The sequence below is a fragment of the Salvia splendens genome, chromosome 2 (assembly GCF_004379255.2).
Source record: "Salvia splendens isolate huo1 chromosome 2, SspV2, whole genome shotgun sequence".
Lineage (NCBI taxonomy): Eukaryota > Viridiplantae > Streptophyta > Magnoliopsida > Lamiales > Lamiaceae > Salvia > Salvia splendens.
In genome coordinates, this window is record NC_056033.1 from 4,479,490 (window position 1) to 4,496,302 (window position 16,813).

General features: G+C 34.6%; 2 protein-coding genes and 1 long non-coding RNA gene across 5 annotated transcripts; 1 reads left to right on the forward strand and 2 right to left on the reverse strand.

Annotated features, from left to right (window-relative positions):
• Nucleotides 1-510: 510 nt before the first annotated feature.
• LOC121784703 (AT-hook motif nuclear-localized protein 1-like) lies at nt 511-3,968 on the reverse strand. 3 transcript variants are annotated; one of them, XM_042182929.1, is made up of 6 exons: nt 3,633-3,968; nt 2,721-3,108; nt 2,395-2,462; nt 2,190-2,321; nt 1,020-1,181; nt 511-934 (listed from the first exon to the last, which is right to left on the reverse strand). In XM_042182929.1, exons 2-6 carry the CDS (start codon nt 3,061-3,063, stop codon nt 683-685), a joined length of 957 nt encoding a protein of 318 aa, XP_042038863.1. In that variant the 5' UTR covers nt 3,064-3,108; nt 3,633-3,968; the 3' UTR covers nt 511-682. The 3 variants fall into 3 exon arrangements, with proteins under 3 accessions (XP_042038863.1, XP_042038858.1, XP_042038851.1); XM_042182924.1 differs by having other exon boundaries at nt 3,686-3,967; XM_042182917.1 differs by having other exon boundaries at nt 2,721-3,117; nt 3,686-3,967.
• Nucleotides 3,969-5,511: 1,543 nt separating this feature from the next.
• Nucleotides 5,512-5,936, forward strand: LOC121792774. The gene is made up of 3 exons (XR_006048943.1): nt 5,512-5,608; nt 5,739-5,777; nt 5,848-5,936. It is a non-coding gene; the product is annotated as an uncharacterized LOC121792774 (long non-coding RNA).
• Nucleotides 5,937-8,337: 2,401 nt separating this feature from the next.
• LOC121771941 (LOB domain-containing protein 19-like) lies at nt 8,338-9,913 on the reverse strand. The gene is made up of 2 exons (XM_042168847.1): nt 9,523-9,913; nt 8,338-8,710 (listed from the first exon to the last, which is right to left on the reverse strand). Exons 1-2 carry the CDS (start codon nt 9,811-9,813, stop codon nt 8,453-8,455), a joined length of 549 nt encoding a protein of 182 aa, XP_042024781.1. The 5' UTR covers nt 9,814-9,913; the 3' UTR covers nt 8,338-8,452.
• Nucleotides 9,914-16,813: the final 6,900 nt, after the last annotated feature.

The window sequence follows — 16,813 nt, forward strand, 5'->3', positions numbered from 1 at the left end:
TGTTGAAATGCTCTGTTTTGTGACATCATGTGTTGCAAGTTTCAGTCAAAGTTAGTAGTAGAATTTTAACATCCTTTTTGCTTCTCCATGTTTGTTAGGTTGTCTTTGTTTTTTTACTTTTTATTTGTGATATTACTCAGACAAATACAAGAAATTATGTTGTTGAAGTTCTTTGATTATAATGGCAGTCTGATAGAGAGAGACTATCATCAAACTAGTAAAGAAAGATCTGCATAGCTTACTAATCTCTGCCTAAATGAATATTGGAATCATTACATTAGTTTGATTATATTACAGAGTAGGTATAAGACAGTTACCAAAAAGGCAGCTGTTTGTCAAAGGTTGAATTCTTTACAAAGAGGACAGTCGAATCTTATCTCAGTACATAATTTTTTTAGTCACTCAAGAATTAATTAAGTAGTAGCATATTGTTGAGTAATTAGACTTATAATGTTGTGCAGCCGGGCGATTTCCACGTGTACGTTTATTAGTAAAAGTGAAACACGAGAATTAACACGAAATCTGTCATTGCACAACCCCGATAACCATCAATACATGTCAAGAATGGTGAAAAGAGCATCAATGCTATGTAGCAGTGTGTCAAGGAGGTCACTTGTTAAGGAGGGAGACAATGATAAGTTTACTAGTTGCTACCAAGAGTCAAACATCTTGATTGTTAAGACTATCCCTGCAGTGATATATTGATGTCGGCCGTGGAACTCCTCGACTTTTCTGCAGTCTGAATTGCTGCCCAGCCAGTGGGGTGGTCAGCAGAGCTGGAGCAGCTAGGCCTAAGCCCTTGAATGTTGCCTGAGATATTCTTGTCCTGGTTCGACAAAGGGGCGCCAGCCGGAACCGATGCATTAACTGTGTACTGCTGCTTCTTAGGTTTGAGCTCAAGGGAACTTCCCACTAGGTAACTTGCAACAACAATCTGAGAGAGAGAGAGAATATATAAGTAGCCTTCAAGAAATCAGCAGTGGCAATGATGGAAAGAGGGAGATAAAATGGAAGTATACCTTTACTGGAGTGGCAGCAACTGTCAATCCAGAAACCAAACCTCCCACGACACGACCATCAGCTCCAGACAAGGTTATGGTCATCATACCGGATCTTCCGTATTTGTCTGGCATCTCCGTTGGCGTGAAGGATCCAGAAAAGGAAAGGATTTCAAAAAGACCCTAGAAATCAATTATAGGAAGAAACATTTTGAGTTATGATCAGAGAAAATGGAAGCAAAGAGCAGCTATGAATGATGTAACACAACTAGACCTTACACATAGTTTGGTTAGAAGCCCTATAATCATGAATGCTAACAGCTAAAATGTTTTATTAGATACACTGATTATCACATATGTATCTCTGTTGAGGTTAAAAGAGGCAAAGTAGAATTTAGCTATGTTGAGCCACTATCCACTAAAATAGCCAATGCTCGTGGCGATTCCAGCAAAGATCACGGCATGCCGCCTTTCTAGGGAGATTGAACCACTGAAAGGGAGCAGGAATCGGGTCAAAACAAAGCAATTGCTCCAGATCTTATATTTGAGTCCTGTGTTGTTTCAGTCTGAACAAGGAGTTTAAACTAACAAATATGGTGCAATGGTCATTTTTCTCGTGACGTGTAGGTATATGACCATCACATGATTCTTTGACAACCACTAGTTCAGCTCGGTGCAATAACTTTGAATAAGAGAAGCTAAACATTACACAAAGCACTACAGAAGTGAGTGTCGAAGTTCATGGATCAGAATGTATTGTAATGCCCTGGCTGAGACGAATCTGTGGCAGCAATGTATAAGAAACACACAAACCCTCGAACCTCACCATCCAAGTCAAAGAGGAAGAAAAAGACAATCACATCTTGATAATGGCAATCTTGATCATGAGACCAACTACTTGGAAGCAAATAGCATACTTTATATATGCCTGAATAAGATGAATAGATGCAGATAGATTAATATAGGCACGTTCACTTCTATAACACTGTAAAAGTCTAGAAATTGTCGATGGTTGCTCTTAAAGAGAAATGAGAGTGGAGATTCATAGTTATCCGAGCTGAGCAAGTACTGGCGACAATGCGAAGAATGATAATATTTCTTCAGAGAATTCTTTCATTATACTTCAGTTTGCTTTCACTGTGATTCAATCTGATATGAAATGTGATGAGATTTCACAAGTTAAAATGCTACCTCATAAGTCAAAATTCCACCAGAGGAATTAGGATGTCGAAGTGTCACATTTGACACTCTCCCACTGCCAGATATTATGCACACAGCTCGCGGTCCTTGTCGAGAGAACTCCATTATCTTCAACGAGATATCCTAGTAACCACAAATCAGTTAGGCAATGAATGACCCTACGACATAAGTTTCCTCTAGTTCTAGACAAATGTACCTCGCCAGCATTCACGGTGATCACATGTGGTAAAAAACTTGACCCGGTTGAACATTCAATCCAGTCATCTGACAATATGAGGAAGAAATAAGCAACTTGATTAAAGCATCAAATAAACCCAAAATGAACATTGTGGTACATTTGAATTAAACAAGTGGCACTAAAATTTTCCATTTTGAAATCTCATATATTCCAAGGGAGGGAAAGTGACTGACAAACCTAGTTAAATAGATGTATGAAATATATCAAGAACACCATAAGCAACGTTTCAAACAAAAATGCATCTAAGCCCCAGTTGACTGAGAAACAGAACACGATACTAGTACCTAATTTTTCTGTTCCAATTTTACTCTTATGCTTCTTCTCGGAAGTGGTGGCCCGAGCCAGGGCACCTGGCTTAACATCCTCACCATAGGCCTTGCCAGCAGCAGGTGGAGCAGAAGATGATACCTGCACCAAAGAAAAAGCTCCGCTTGATGATTCGTCAGGCTTATACTTCCTAGGCCGGCCTCTCTTCTTCCTCTCCGAGCCTGCTACATTCATCACTGGTGGAGTCATTTGAGAAGTTCCAAATTCAGAACTCTCCATCCTTGGAGCTACATGGTATGTCGATGGAGCTCCATGCCCGATAACTGTCACTCCAGAAGCCATTGCTTTATCCGAATCCATAGCCTCTCTAATGTAGATTCTCTGCGATATGCTAATGCTAAAAATCTGACATCCCTTGAAAAAAATTCAACCACATAAACTTGAGTTCATAAAAGTTACCAGAAGTAATGAAATCTAACAACATGAAGGTTATAAGATTCATAATTGATCAAGAAATGTTAAATTAGTGAACAAGTAAGGCTAAATAATTTCCCATATGCTAAAAATGGAAATACCAAAGATGAGCTTTCTTAATTCCAACCCACAATCTGAAACATCTAAAATCTACTTCGGAGAATTCCAAAAACAATCAGCATTTTTTCCAATGACCAAACCTGAAACCTTCTTCTCTAACCTCATCCCAAATCCAAAAAGATTAAATCTTTTGCCACAATCACCAGAAAAATAAGGAAGTGAAATCAAGCCATGCAAAACTCAGAAACAAAAAAAAAAACAGAAGGTAAAAATACCCTAAAAAAACAAAGGTAACAAAATTGACAGAACAAAAATTCACAGCTCAAGTAAACTCATTAAATCAAGAATTTCGCATAAAAATTGAAAAAAAAGGAAATAGGAGAAATTACACACACACTTTTACACAGTAAACTATTACTACTACCCCTCAGCTCCAAGCTCAACTTACAGCTAATTACAGTTTTCAAGAAAACTGAAACTAATTTCTTGTTATTTCCGCTTCTCTTCTCGAGCAAGAACGAATTTTGACTAAAGCCCACAAATCAAGAAACAAAAGCTAATGTGATTAAGTCGAGTCAGGCTCAGAAATTCAAGATCTAGGAGAGCAAAATTAATTAATCCAGTGGAAATAATGGAGGTAAAGTAAGTAATCTTTATTAATGGAAAAATGTGAAAGCTTCTTTTTGAATTTAGAATTAATATTTTGCATTTAAAGGAGAAGAAGGCATTATTAAATGATGTATGGGGACCAAAGGAGTAGCAATTTGTCTAACTTTTCTGGTTCTTGCAGCTGACCTGCCTAGCCTTGTGTCCTTTTCACTCAGATGTTTTAGCTGAGATGATCAAGCAGAAATACCATGAAAACTAGCATTAATTACTAATTAAGCCACTGATCTATACCATAAATAAAAGGGGAGTTTTGGGAATATTCACAATATTGGCATTATGAAAATTTTGTAATATTAATAAAAAAAAATCATGAGTGGGTCATGGGGAGTCTTTGCCTCTTCACCTCTTTTGTAACTCCCATTCCATTAGGTGGAGTGAGTGAGAGGTGAGATGTTTTACAAGGGTTATTTAGCATATAAATATGTCATTTAAAGGCTTGAAATAGTTGCTTAATTGAGTTTATTAGGCCATTCGCAACGCTGTCACTTATCTGTCCCTTAAATGACTATTCATGGGTCTCACTGTACTTTTTTACTCCATCTCTTAACTAAGGGACGGAACCTGCAACCCTCCGTCTTTTATCCGTCCCTTAATCATACCTTAAATTACTATTCATTTAATTTCATTTTTTATTTTTATTTTCAACAAATTCAATTAATAAAAACACACTTCATTAAATAAAATAAAATTACAACTTAAAAATAATACATAATTAAATTCGTGGCAAAATAAATAAAAAAAGACATAATTTAACTCTGTATAATTTGATACTCTAAATTTACGTCAGATTATTCAACTATGTATAATTTGATGCTCTAAATTCATTTTCATTTTTTATTTTTATTTCCAACAAATTCAATTAATAAAAACACATTTCATTAAATAAAATAAAATTACAACATTACATTCTTAAAACAATAAAACAAAACATAATTAAAAATCCTAAAAAAATTTAAAAATACAAAACATAATTTCTTCCTCCGCCTCCCGGCGTCGATCTTCTTCAAGTGATTCTTCCATTATTCAACGCATTTGCTCGTATGGATCCATTAGATCGATTAAATTTGGGGGAAGAATAAAATAGATAATTTCAGATGAAAATTGGAGAGGTAAGAGAGATGATTTGAGAGGATTAGATGTGTGTTGGTGTGTGAAATGAGGATGAAATAGGAGTATTCATAGAGTAAAAAAATAAAAAATAAATAAAAAAGGAAAACGGTCGAAAACGGTAATATTACCGTTTTCGATTTTTAATTTTTTTTTATTAAATTCGAATTTAAAAAAATGAATTATTGCGTTAGCGTGACGAAACCAACTCGCGGGCCGGCGAGTGGGCGTCACGCATGGCCCCAGAGCGTCTCGCGCGGCGTCTCGGCGTGACGGGGGATCCTGCGGGATGGTGACGGAACGGGACGCTGCAACGCGTCCCGCGCCCGTCTGGTCACGGAGGGACGGGACTCGTGCCACCCGCGTAACGCGTTGCGGGTTGCCTTATAGAGATATAAATAGTTCTCTCATTTTACTTGTGTCGTCTTTCAGTCTTTCACTAGGACAAGCATGGCCGTTGCTGTTGAGGTTTCCAAGTTCAGTGAAGTAACAATGGCTCCTCCAGATCCCATTCTTGGAGTTTCTGAAGCGTTCAGAGCAGATACTCATGAAATGAAGCTTAACCTGCTGCCTATCGGATTGAAGATCTACAGCCGTAAGTTGCTTCATCCTCTCTTGTATGTGTTTGTACAACAACTACTTTATTTCTGAGATACAATGATCGCCTAGCATATTTTATTTGTTGAGAAATTACTAAATGTTATTTCTCATAAAAACATTTGTAGGCAGAAAATCTTATTCTGGAAAGGGGAGACAACAAAGAGGTACATAATTTTTTACTCCACAAGTCTGTGATTCATAACTGTACGAAAATTATATTTTTTTTTGTCACAGGTTGCCACTGTCCAGGGTCTTTCAGGAACTGGCTCTTTGCTGCTTGCTGTAGTGATCATAGGATCTGAGGGCTGTAGATTAGAAAACGGAATCAAGAATGGAATTAGATTATTGTAATCATGTACTATTTAAAAATTACATTTAATGTTACGGTTGTTATGTGATTTATTGTATTAAACAAATAATTAAATTAAATTATAATTTATATTTCTCTATTTTATTAATTGACAATTATTGTATTTATAAATTTACTTTTATATGTCTATGTAAATATTGTTTTATAATAAATCTAAACTTTCAATAATTGATAATACATAGTACTTTTATTTAATTTTAGGATTTTTATCAAATAATGGCAGTGAGTTGTATTATTTCTCAATTTAAACAATTTGTTACTGTATTATTTTGTACGAAGCTAAATTATTATATGGATGTTTTGGTGGTAATAATTGAATTGTAAAAAGTTAAATGAATAGTACAAAATTATCAATTTGATAATCTCGGTATAGTGTGTCATATTATTTGTGAATGTACTTATTTTTTTTCATTATTTTGTATAAGGCTAAATTGTTGTTGCACACATACCTATTTATATTATTTTCTGACATATATATTACTTGATTTTTAAAATTTAAACTAATACTCTATAAAATAAATTAATTTCCGAGCATTGCATGGCTGTTTGCTCAATTTTACTAATGTTTTAGTCTTTACTTTCCTTTGAGAAGTTATCATATTTGGTGTTTAGATTATTTTTTCTTGTTATTCGTTTCTGAAACATTCAAAACAAATGAAGAGTGATTAGGACAGAGTCATCTACTTAACGTTTGGGACAAGAATAAGGTCAAAGGAGTGATTAGGACAGAGTTATTAATGTTGGTGATTATGAGGTGAGGCATTAATGTTTTTTGTCCTTTTTTTGATAAGCTACTCCATATTATGGATAAGAATAAGAGAGTGCAGTGCTATCAAATAAGAATGTGTATATATAAATTAAATTTAAAGTTATTATTTTATTTATTACTACTATATTACTACTTGTTTTTATTTTGCTTATCACATCTATGGTCAAAAAGCTTTTCACTTTTGGTAAAGTAGAAGGTGAATTATAGTTGAAAAACATTTATTGGAAATGAGGACAAAAGGAATCGGTGGAGAAGTTTTGACGTGACAAATTGACCAAACTAGTAGTACTCCATTATAAAAATTTTATTTTTCTTAATTATATATTTATATACAAAACGATGTGTTTGTGATGTTCAAATTGAATTTGGCTATTTCACTAAAATACGTATTTTTTATTTCTTTTTTATTTTAATTAAATAATATCATTTTGGTAATTAACAAAAAAATTATTTATACATTAACAAAGTAAATGAAAAAAATTGAATAATTTAATATTTTATTTTCAAACCTAATTAAATTAAACAAAATTCAATCAAATTTTGCGATGACTTTTTAGAGCATCCACATCGGTGTCCTTACCGACGGATGTGCTCTTGCCGTCGGCAAGAACAAGCAGGTCCGTCGCTGTGCTCTTGCCGACGGCAGGGCGCTGCTCTATGCATAGAGCACGAGGAGTCGACGTGGCATGCTCTGATTGACTCGTTGGTTTATCATTTTTTATTATTATTTTTTTTAAAAAATTGAAAAAATCAGAAAATTCAGATTTAATAAAAAAAATATTTTTCCCACTTCCTAATAAAATATATCCATTTTTTCCACACTTTTAATTTATTTTTTCATTATTTTTACCCCAAAATTCATACTTTCATCTATAAATACTCTCATTTCAAACACAAAAAATGACACTATACCAAACAACTCTCTCAATCTCAATTTTTAGGATTTTAATTATGTAATTTTTAATTTTTAGGATTTTAATTATGTAATTTTTTAGTTTTTTTTTTATATTTTGTAATATTATTCCGGGTAATTTTAATGCATTTTAATATTGCGGAAATGTGTTTATTTAAATTGAATAATAGAATGGTGGGACCCTTGAGCTTGTCCTTGCGGAAGAGCACGGATGTGGGTGTTGTGCTCTTGCCTAAGAGCGGGAGTAAAAGTGGGTCCGGGCCCACATCCGTGCTCGTTGGCAAGAGCACGGACGTGGATGCTCTTATCTCAAAAAAATAATCGCACTTTAATTTGGTTTTAGTTTTGGTTTTGGTTTTGGTTTATAGAAGTCTATGTTGAGCTCTGAGGCCAACATGGCAAGAAAATTGTCGATTCCATTTCTCTAGAAATTTATGGATTAGTATTCCTCATTTTATTCAATTTTTGCAATGTTATTTTAAAAAGGAAGTGAGAAATTTCACAATATAATTAAACCCTATGAATCTAGCCAGCTTTATTTTTGTACGCTACTAGTAGTATATATTAGATTATTTTACTATTGTTTTGTAGAATTTGTACCATGATCCACTTCTTGATTGCTCCTCCACAATTATGTCTTTCTCACCTTATAATACTACTATGATTGGCATTACTGAATAAACATTCTTCCCATAATTTCTTTCTCGTAACTACTCAAAAGGAGTCATGCAAGAAAATAAGAGATGAAGCTAGCTAGATACTAAGATAACAAAAAAAGGTGACCCAATTAGTGTGGAGTTGGAGGCATAAATCTAACTCCTGGGAAGTATCTTGAAACGTATTCTCGAGCTAGTGATTGGAGGTCACCATCATCTTCAACTTCTTGATCAACTGATGAGCTGCAAAAACTCACCATCCCCAACGACGAGGGCGAAGTCTCGACCATGGAGGAATTAAGCACTGGAAGTGGCAGCGACGGTGGAGTGTGCTGAAGTGTCGAGATGCGAGCTTGAGTGTGCGCCAATTCGGCTTGGAGATTCACTACCTAAATGCACCACATATTAGATTAGTTTTGGTAAAATTTTGATCGATATCAAACAAAATAATGAATATCAAATCATGAATTTTATGTTTTCTTCACATACAAAATGGTCCTTTGTCGACTCTAATTTATTGTGGGAAATGTGATAAATATTTGTCATTCTTGTGATGCTGGTACATATTTATTGATATAGTACTTTTTGGTTAGTGATTAGTATAGAGGGTAGATGGTAGTATTGGAGGTTTGAAACGTTCATCCAATTAAATTTAGGCCACGCCCATATTGAATCCATAACCCAGCTGAAAATCCAAAGCTCATTTAATGCAACTTAAGTCCAAAAGTGGGTTGGGTTTGGGAGAGAGTAAAAGATCTTTGCCCTAAAACAAATTCTTCCGAAATCATCACAAATTTTTTTATCTATCTAAAAAAAATGTTATTTTCTTTATTTATAATAGCAGTATGTTCAGACAACTCCTAAAACCTAGTACTCATCCACATTTAAATGAGATCTTTGCTCCAAAGACTACCAAATATTAAATTAAAATTTATAAGATCCACATTAATTAACGGAAAGGAAAAAAATAAAGAAAGGAATATGAATATGGTAGTACTAATTGATACTATTAACATATTTTGTTTAAATAAAACATGATGGTTTCAGGTCCTATTTTCATATCATGATTATCATATGTGAAAAAGAATTAGTACTTCACTATAACAAGGTGAAGTAGTACAAGATTATATTTCAAATTATGAGATGAAAATAATATTGAGAAAAATAGACAGTAGGTATATACTATATAGAAATAAAATACCTGCTGCTGAAGAGTGAAGATGTGGGCGACGCAGCCGTAAACGGGATCCCTAACCCTAGCGAGGGCCTCGTAACAGAGCGTGACGACGGCGTCGAGGCGGCAGTGCGGCGGAATTCGCAGCAGCAATTTGGAGGCGTTGCTAGCCCCGAACACCCTGTGCACGGCGGCGAAGTGGGCCGCGCCTTGATCCGAATCGAAATACGGTGCAAATACGCACCCTTTTACGCACTTGCGTCGAAGGAACTTGCACGCGCCACAGGGCCCACCACCTCCCTCAACCACGCAGCTCATCGTTTAATAGGACTACTCCTTTTAATTTAATGATTGTTCAATGGCTGAGATGAAGATATACTCTACTTCTTTTTTTTTATGATGAGAATTGAAGAAGGGTTTTTTGCTTTGATGTTATGTGTGTGTGCTCAGTGCTCACACATAGTATATATGTACATATATAGTACTGGTACTCCTACTAGCTAAATAGTTTATCAAGATTTTGTATTAGGTGGTGAGTCAGTTGATTGTACGTACAACAAGGGTAGCTTTAATCTCAAATTGTTAGTGTTTAATTGCAGCAAAAAAAGGAGCAAAAGTATAGTCAAGATTTCAGTCAGATCTTCACATATAAATTGTTATCAGTATAGATCAACTTAAATATTCACTACAAAATACTCCTAGTACTTATATTTATGGACAAGACGCAATTACTTGCATTGGAAAGTTTTAAAAAATAACAACAATTTATAACACGATGGAAAAACGTCCTTAAATTAAGGACAAATAACTTCATCTTTTGCTATTTTGGAACGCTTCCATTTGCATCCTCTAATTTTAGTTAGGACATCAACAATAAAGATGTTTTTTAAAGCGTTGGTGGTATATTTAACATCCTTAATTGTATTAAAAATATCATTAACGGTTTTTGTTGTTGTTGTTGTCGTGATTTAATGAGCCATTTTTCCATAATCAATTTATTTCTGAAAAAAAATATATATAATGTGAAGTTGAGAGTGACTAAATTAAGCATACCATAGTATAACATTTTATCTCAAATTAATAGTGAAATACTTAATTCATATTAATATGGAGTTGGATTTAAATAGAAATGAACTAGTAGTATTACATTGTGCAGTTCTGAGAAATTATGGTGAAAATGTTTGATTTCATAATCAAAATAAGGTTCTATATTGATTTAACTCAGTGGTAGTGCATGGGTAAAAGGTATAGATACAGCAAAGTGCAGAAATGAGAATGAAAATATGCGTATAGTAATATGAAAAATATGTAATGCGATGCGTGAAGCAAAACAACGCAATCAAGGTCATAGCATTTCTTTCAACCGCCGCAGGTACCCACTGCAACTGCATCTGCATCATCTCTCTCTACTTCCCACGTGCGAGACAGACATCCCATCGTCTCTCCCACTACTCCCAAGTCTTTTCTTCTGTCATTTCCATCAATCTCTCTCCTCTCTCTCTCTCTCTCACACACACACACACGACTACAGAGAGAAAGAGAAGTATTCACAGAGCGTTTACTCACTGAAAACCCTAGCCACCTACGCTTCTATTTCTGATTTTGCTTATTTTCAGACTTATACAAAACTCATATATATAAACGCAATTTATATCAAATTCTTGATTTCATAATTAGTCATTTATTTTGTTTTTTGGAAATGAAATTTAATAAGTTCAAATAAATATGATTATGAATGTTACGCATGATTGAATTGACAGACAAGTAGTTTTACTATAACCGAGGTTATGGATTGGTGTTGGCAAATGATAGTTGCTCTTTTTGTCCAATAATGATTGTAGGGTTTTGTGGTTAATTAAGAGATCCATGGTTCGTCATAGCAATGTGTCAAATAAGTTGAAATTCATTGGCTGACAATTTAATTATTTCTATATAATAACTTCAATTAGATTACTACTACAAGAATAGAGAGCAAAGTTTAGGTGTATGCAACAACTTAGTTTTGGCGAATTTTGAGATGTCCATAAAGTTTAAAATCGAAAAGCAATTATAGTAGTACAAGTTATTTTATCATTATTAGTCTTTTTCACGTTGAACAATTCAATCGCAATTGAAGTTGAGTTGGAGATGATATGACTAGTGGCTAATGTATGAGTACACATACATATTTTACAAATATTACTACCGTCTATTGTCCCATAATAATTATTACTCTTATTGTGAGCACGAGTTTTAATAAATGTAAAGAAAAATTGGTTGAAAAAGTTAGTGGAATTTGAGACCCATTTTTTATATTAGTTTTATAAAAATATGTGAGTGAAGTAAGTTAATGGAATGTGAGACCTATTTACCATTTATGATAAAAATGAAGTGTGACAATTATTGTGAGACGGACCGAAATAGAAAATAGTGACAATTATTGTAAGAGGGAGGGAGTATTAGATATAAATTTTGTTAGTATATTACACTATTGTTTTTTAGATTAAATATATATTTGAATTACCATAGATAAATAAATTTCACATCATATAATTAATTAAGATCGATTATGATAGATATAGAGGTTAATTAGATTCACCTACAAGTGCTCGGAAAGTAGAAGCATAAATATACCGACGAAGCAAATGACGACCACCTAAAGTATTTGGAAAGTGCTCGGTATATCCCGTTTTACTGAGCAATTTTCCCCTTTTTCCGAGCACCACGGTAAACATCTTTTGTAGTGCAAATACTTTATGATTTATGTTAGAATTGAAATAACTTTTCACAAAACAGGCGCTAAATGCTCAGTTTCTCTTCCGATACACCAAAGAAAAAACTGATTAGGAGTTAGGACCCACAAAAATCATTGGTCATTTCAATGTATATGGTCGAAATTGAATAAAATCACTTCAGATTAAAACAATTTGAATATTTTATACTCTCCGATTCCCTGCTTGGAGTAATATTTTTTCGATTCCATTGTAATCGACTTATTTTTCTTCTTTTTTCTCTCGCAAGAATCAATTCATTTAGTTTGTTCTTTATTCCCCTTTCACTTATCCATCTTATTTTAATCTCTTATTTTAATTATTCTCTTTATCTAAAATTTAAAACTAATTTTAATAGGAACAATTTACCCTATATCTTGAGATAAATGGATTTGATGGGCTGCGGTCATAACGAATTAAATGCGGCTGAATGTGTTTAGTCCAAGTCAAGCCCACCACCAATATCGAGGTTGAAATTTTATCCCCAACCACACGTGGGCTACTCAGTTGGGCCCACCTCTTCATTTTCATTTCCTAATCAAATGGTCATTGTTATTTTATGGATTAATCATAAGACAAAATAAGTCAATTATTGTTTCAGTCTTTTGATTCAAACGTACAAATATAATTCATCATGAAATTCTTGATTTTTTATGAGTTCTCACGAACTCAGAGAATCCACATTGGAGCGCCCGAAGGCGAGCCCGATGCGTGCTATCATCCTCGGGCGCGCCATCGAGCACCATTGTGGGTGCCCGGACGATGCGACGCCCTATGCTTCGTCCGAGGTAGAAGCGCTCCCGATAAGCCATCGGGTCCGCCCCATCGGGCGACGCGGACGATGGCGCGCGCCCGATGACACTCATTTTTTATTTCTTTTTAATGCTAAATTCGAAAAAAAAATTTAAATACCCCCTACCCCATCTTCATTTGTAACATTTCATTTCACGATTCCACTCTCGAAACGTACGCAGTGGATGAGAGTTCCGGCACACTGATGTCCTCCCGGCGGCCCATAGTCGTCAAGGCTGCGAAGAACAAGGGGAAGGCGACGGCGACGGCGACATCATCCTCGACCGCCGCCGATCCCGGTCCCGATCCCGATGGCCGCCGCGTATGTGGAGTTGGCAACAGCCTCGATGGCGCGGACGTTGTTGCAGACACACAAGGCCCTCGAGAAGTGTACGGACCCCGCCAAAGCTGAATACCTCCGGGGGTTGATCGATGAGCTGAGCCGGAAGTTGGGAATTTCGTAGATTAGCCAACTTGAATCGTGTAACTTTTGTTTAATCAATGCAGTCTTCGCCGGTTTTTATTTAATCGTTGCGTTTTTTTAATTAGTTTGCATTATATATTTTGAAAACATTTAAATTAATTAACTAAATAATAGTAAAACCTATAGGGCGTTCCAATGTAGGTGGAAGAGTATGAGGATAAAAAAAGATGACGTGGCGATGCATAGGGCGCGCAGGGCGCCCCATTGCTAATGCTCTCGGTAATAATAAGTTATAACAATTTAACGAATTATTTACTCATATAAAAAAAGGGCAACACTATTGAATACTCCATATCTTAGTACTACTACTTGTTATAGGAGTATTTGACAAAGGCTGCCGACTCTGTAAAAAATAGTCCAACGTATGGTATATAATTGAATTACAAGATATCAGTATAAAATTTGTTTAATTCAAAGGTAACATCATCTACTGTTCGAGATGTGTATAAATTAGGAAAGGAATAGTTGAAATCTGTAAAAAGTAGTGTCATATGGCAAAAAGTAGCAATCAAAGTTGAAGTGATTGCTCATTATTTTTCCCCCTAAACCTAAAGTCTAGTTGCACAATATTTCTTTAGACATCTCATAGCCATTGGACAAACAACCCTACACAAATTTTAGTTGAAATCTAGTATATAATTGTAGTACTCTTTCCCTCCCACGGATTTTAAGAAATATAAAGAAAAATTAGTTGAAAAAATTTATGGAACGTGAGACCTACTTTTCTATATTAGTTTTATAATAAAATATGAGTGAAGTGAGTTAGTGGAATGTGAGACCTACTTACCATTTATGATAAAAATAAAGTGTGACAATTATTGTGGGATGGATCGAAATAAGACAATTATTGTTGGACAGAGGGAGTAGTATTTTATAAATTTACAAAAAAGGTTAAAATTTTACACCCAATTTTTCATGTTGCAAAATTGCAGTACATATTTTTACTTTGTCATGAAAAATGGCTAGTACGAAATTGATTACTTCCTTTAGGATTTTATACTGGAGAACTAAATTTAGTTAGAGGAGTACTTTTATATTAAGGGAAGAAACAAATTCAATTCGGATATAAAATTCGAGATTATAAAAACTATCATCAAAGTTCTAGCTATAATTTTAAACATTGAAAAGTGATATATCAAACTATATAAAATGAATTATGGAATTTATGTATATATATGCCCAAAAGTTGGAGCACGTAGTAGTAAAAATCATTATTTTTGGGTTGGGCTTTGGCAATTAGGCTCTCCTTCTACTAAATATGGGCTTAAGTTTAACGAAGATTTATATGGCCCACATTCTCATCGTTAAGCACTCAAAATAATTTAACAAGTGCTGGAAATCAAAAGTGGTACTGGAATGCTATATTTAGCGAATATTTAATGTTTTACAACTTTATTTTTGAATTTTAAATTACTACTGTGATAAGGTTTCTTGTGAGGGAATCCTTCCATGTGCCCAAGAAATACCTAAAATAGTGTTTGATTTCAATTTTTAATTTTTAAAGATAAAAATAAAGAGCCTAGCCTAAAAAACTAGACTCAAAATAGATTTGGATGGAGAGAAAAGGGATGAGAAGAAAGTGTGATGAAGGAGGAATCCTCTTTGGGGACCTATGACCTCCCACGAGAAGATGTGGGCAACCCAAGGTTACTTTCACCCAAAGCAAATACTCCATTGGCTCCACATTTATGACTACACACCATAAATGCATACTTATACTTGATCTAGTCTAATGAACATAAACCAAGCAACCTACATGTAGGAATTTGGATAAAAATCTCACAAAGGAGATGCAATCAAAGGAGTCTTCAAAATATCATTCATCAAAGTCTGCAAATAAATGTCTCACAAATGATATTTATAGCTAGGGTTGGAAACCCAAGAAAAGAGCCCAAAATAAGTGAAAATCGTCTAAAACAGTAAAATCACCAGGTCGGGTGTTTTCGCGAAGTTAATTCACCCGGCCGGGTGAACCTCCAGGACTCCAATTGTGCTCAGTATGAAAACACCCGGTCGGGTGTTTTCTCTGGACTCGCTATCTCTTCTGCACGGCTTTTGTAAATTGGCCATAACTCTCTCCACCGGACTCCGATCGAGGCGTGCAATATACTCACGCGACCCTCTTTCGAAGATGAACACAATGGTGGCCTTTGAAGATCGTTTAGACGTCATTTCAATAGGTCGAGTACCCTTGGAATCCCGCTGCGGCTGAAATGTTTGATGCACGACTCCCATGATCGTATCATACTGTTTTTTCTCCACTGTTGATAATTATTAAATGACAATTATGTAAGGATACATACATAGTTTTTTAGTTTCATTTTATTTGTACTATATTATATGCAAAGCCTAGGGAAGATAATCTGTGTTACATAAGTCAAACGGCTAAATATTTATTTAGTGAGGTCGAATAATTGTATATATGTACTTCCAATGCTGGAAACTGAAGTATAAGCATTGTTGCCTAAAAAATGCGACATAAATCTCTATAAATAATATTTCTTTTTTTTTCTTGCAGAAAACGTCAAGGCCTTGCCAATTCCTAGATTAATGACTTGGAAATTACTCGTGTTTGTGTGCTCCTCAATGAATTTAATTGTTGGTGGTTGACAATTGAGCGTGCCATTCTAATCTTTTTTTAAAGTCGAATTCAATCTCACATATTATAATTTATAAATTAATTTTGTCATGCACCATATTATTAAATTGATTAGTTATTATTATTATTATTATTATTCCACAATCTTAATGTAATCTTATCTATTCTATCCATCAAATAAAACCCATTTTATTGTCACAATACTTATAATGTAAGTTTATAATTGTGGACACAAGTTTTTATTGCAATTACAAATTTACAATACTAGGAGTACTACATTAATGTTGCAACCCTTTTGCAATAATGCCCTCCTAAAATCGGGACGAACTCTTTTGCGTTTGTATATATACGGTTAATTTACAAGTGTAAAATATTAAAACATTGAATATAAATGGTATTTTCCCTATTTATACGTATTTGATTTGCTAAATATAGGTATGTGGATGGAGAGTGTATGCAGTGTTGGACTGTAAATAATGTGTCAGAATTGGGGTGTAATGCAGACACGTGGCGGTCAAAGGTGGGCCAGAAATTGTCCATCATCTCATTTGCTTCGTTTTCACACTAAGACAGAAGCCGGACGGCGCGGCAATGGCGCCGTTACGCACTGTTGCTGATCACAATTCACCACCTCTTTTTCTCTCCTTTTTTTGTACATTTTCACTAATAAATTTCATTTCAATTCAATTTAAA

Bases quoted from the DNA above. Each gene is read 5' to 3' on its own strand.
- LOC121771941 (XM_042168847.1), bottom strand. From the start codon at position 9,813: ATGAGCTGCGTGGTTGAGGGAGGTGGTGGGCCCTGTGGCGCGTGCAAG. The intron at 8,711-9,522 runs GTATTTTATTTC...TGGTGCATTTAG, and splicing joins TCTTCACTCTTCAGCAGCAG to GTAGTGAATCTCCAAGCCGA.
- LOC121784703 (XM_042182929.1), bottom strand. From the start codon at position 3,063: ATGGATTCGGATAAAGCAATGGCTTCTGGAGTGACAGTTATCGGGCAT. The intron at 2,463-2,720 runs GTACTAGTATCG...TCATATTGTCAG, and splicing joins AATTGGAACAGAAAAATTAG to ATGACTGGATTGAATGTTCA. The intron at 1,182-2,189 runs GTAGCATTTTAA...ATTGATTTCTAG, and splicing joins GTGGAATTTTGACTTATGAG to GGTCTTTTTGAAATCCTTTC.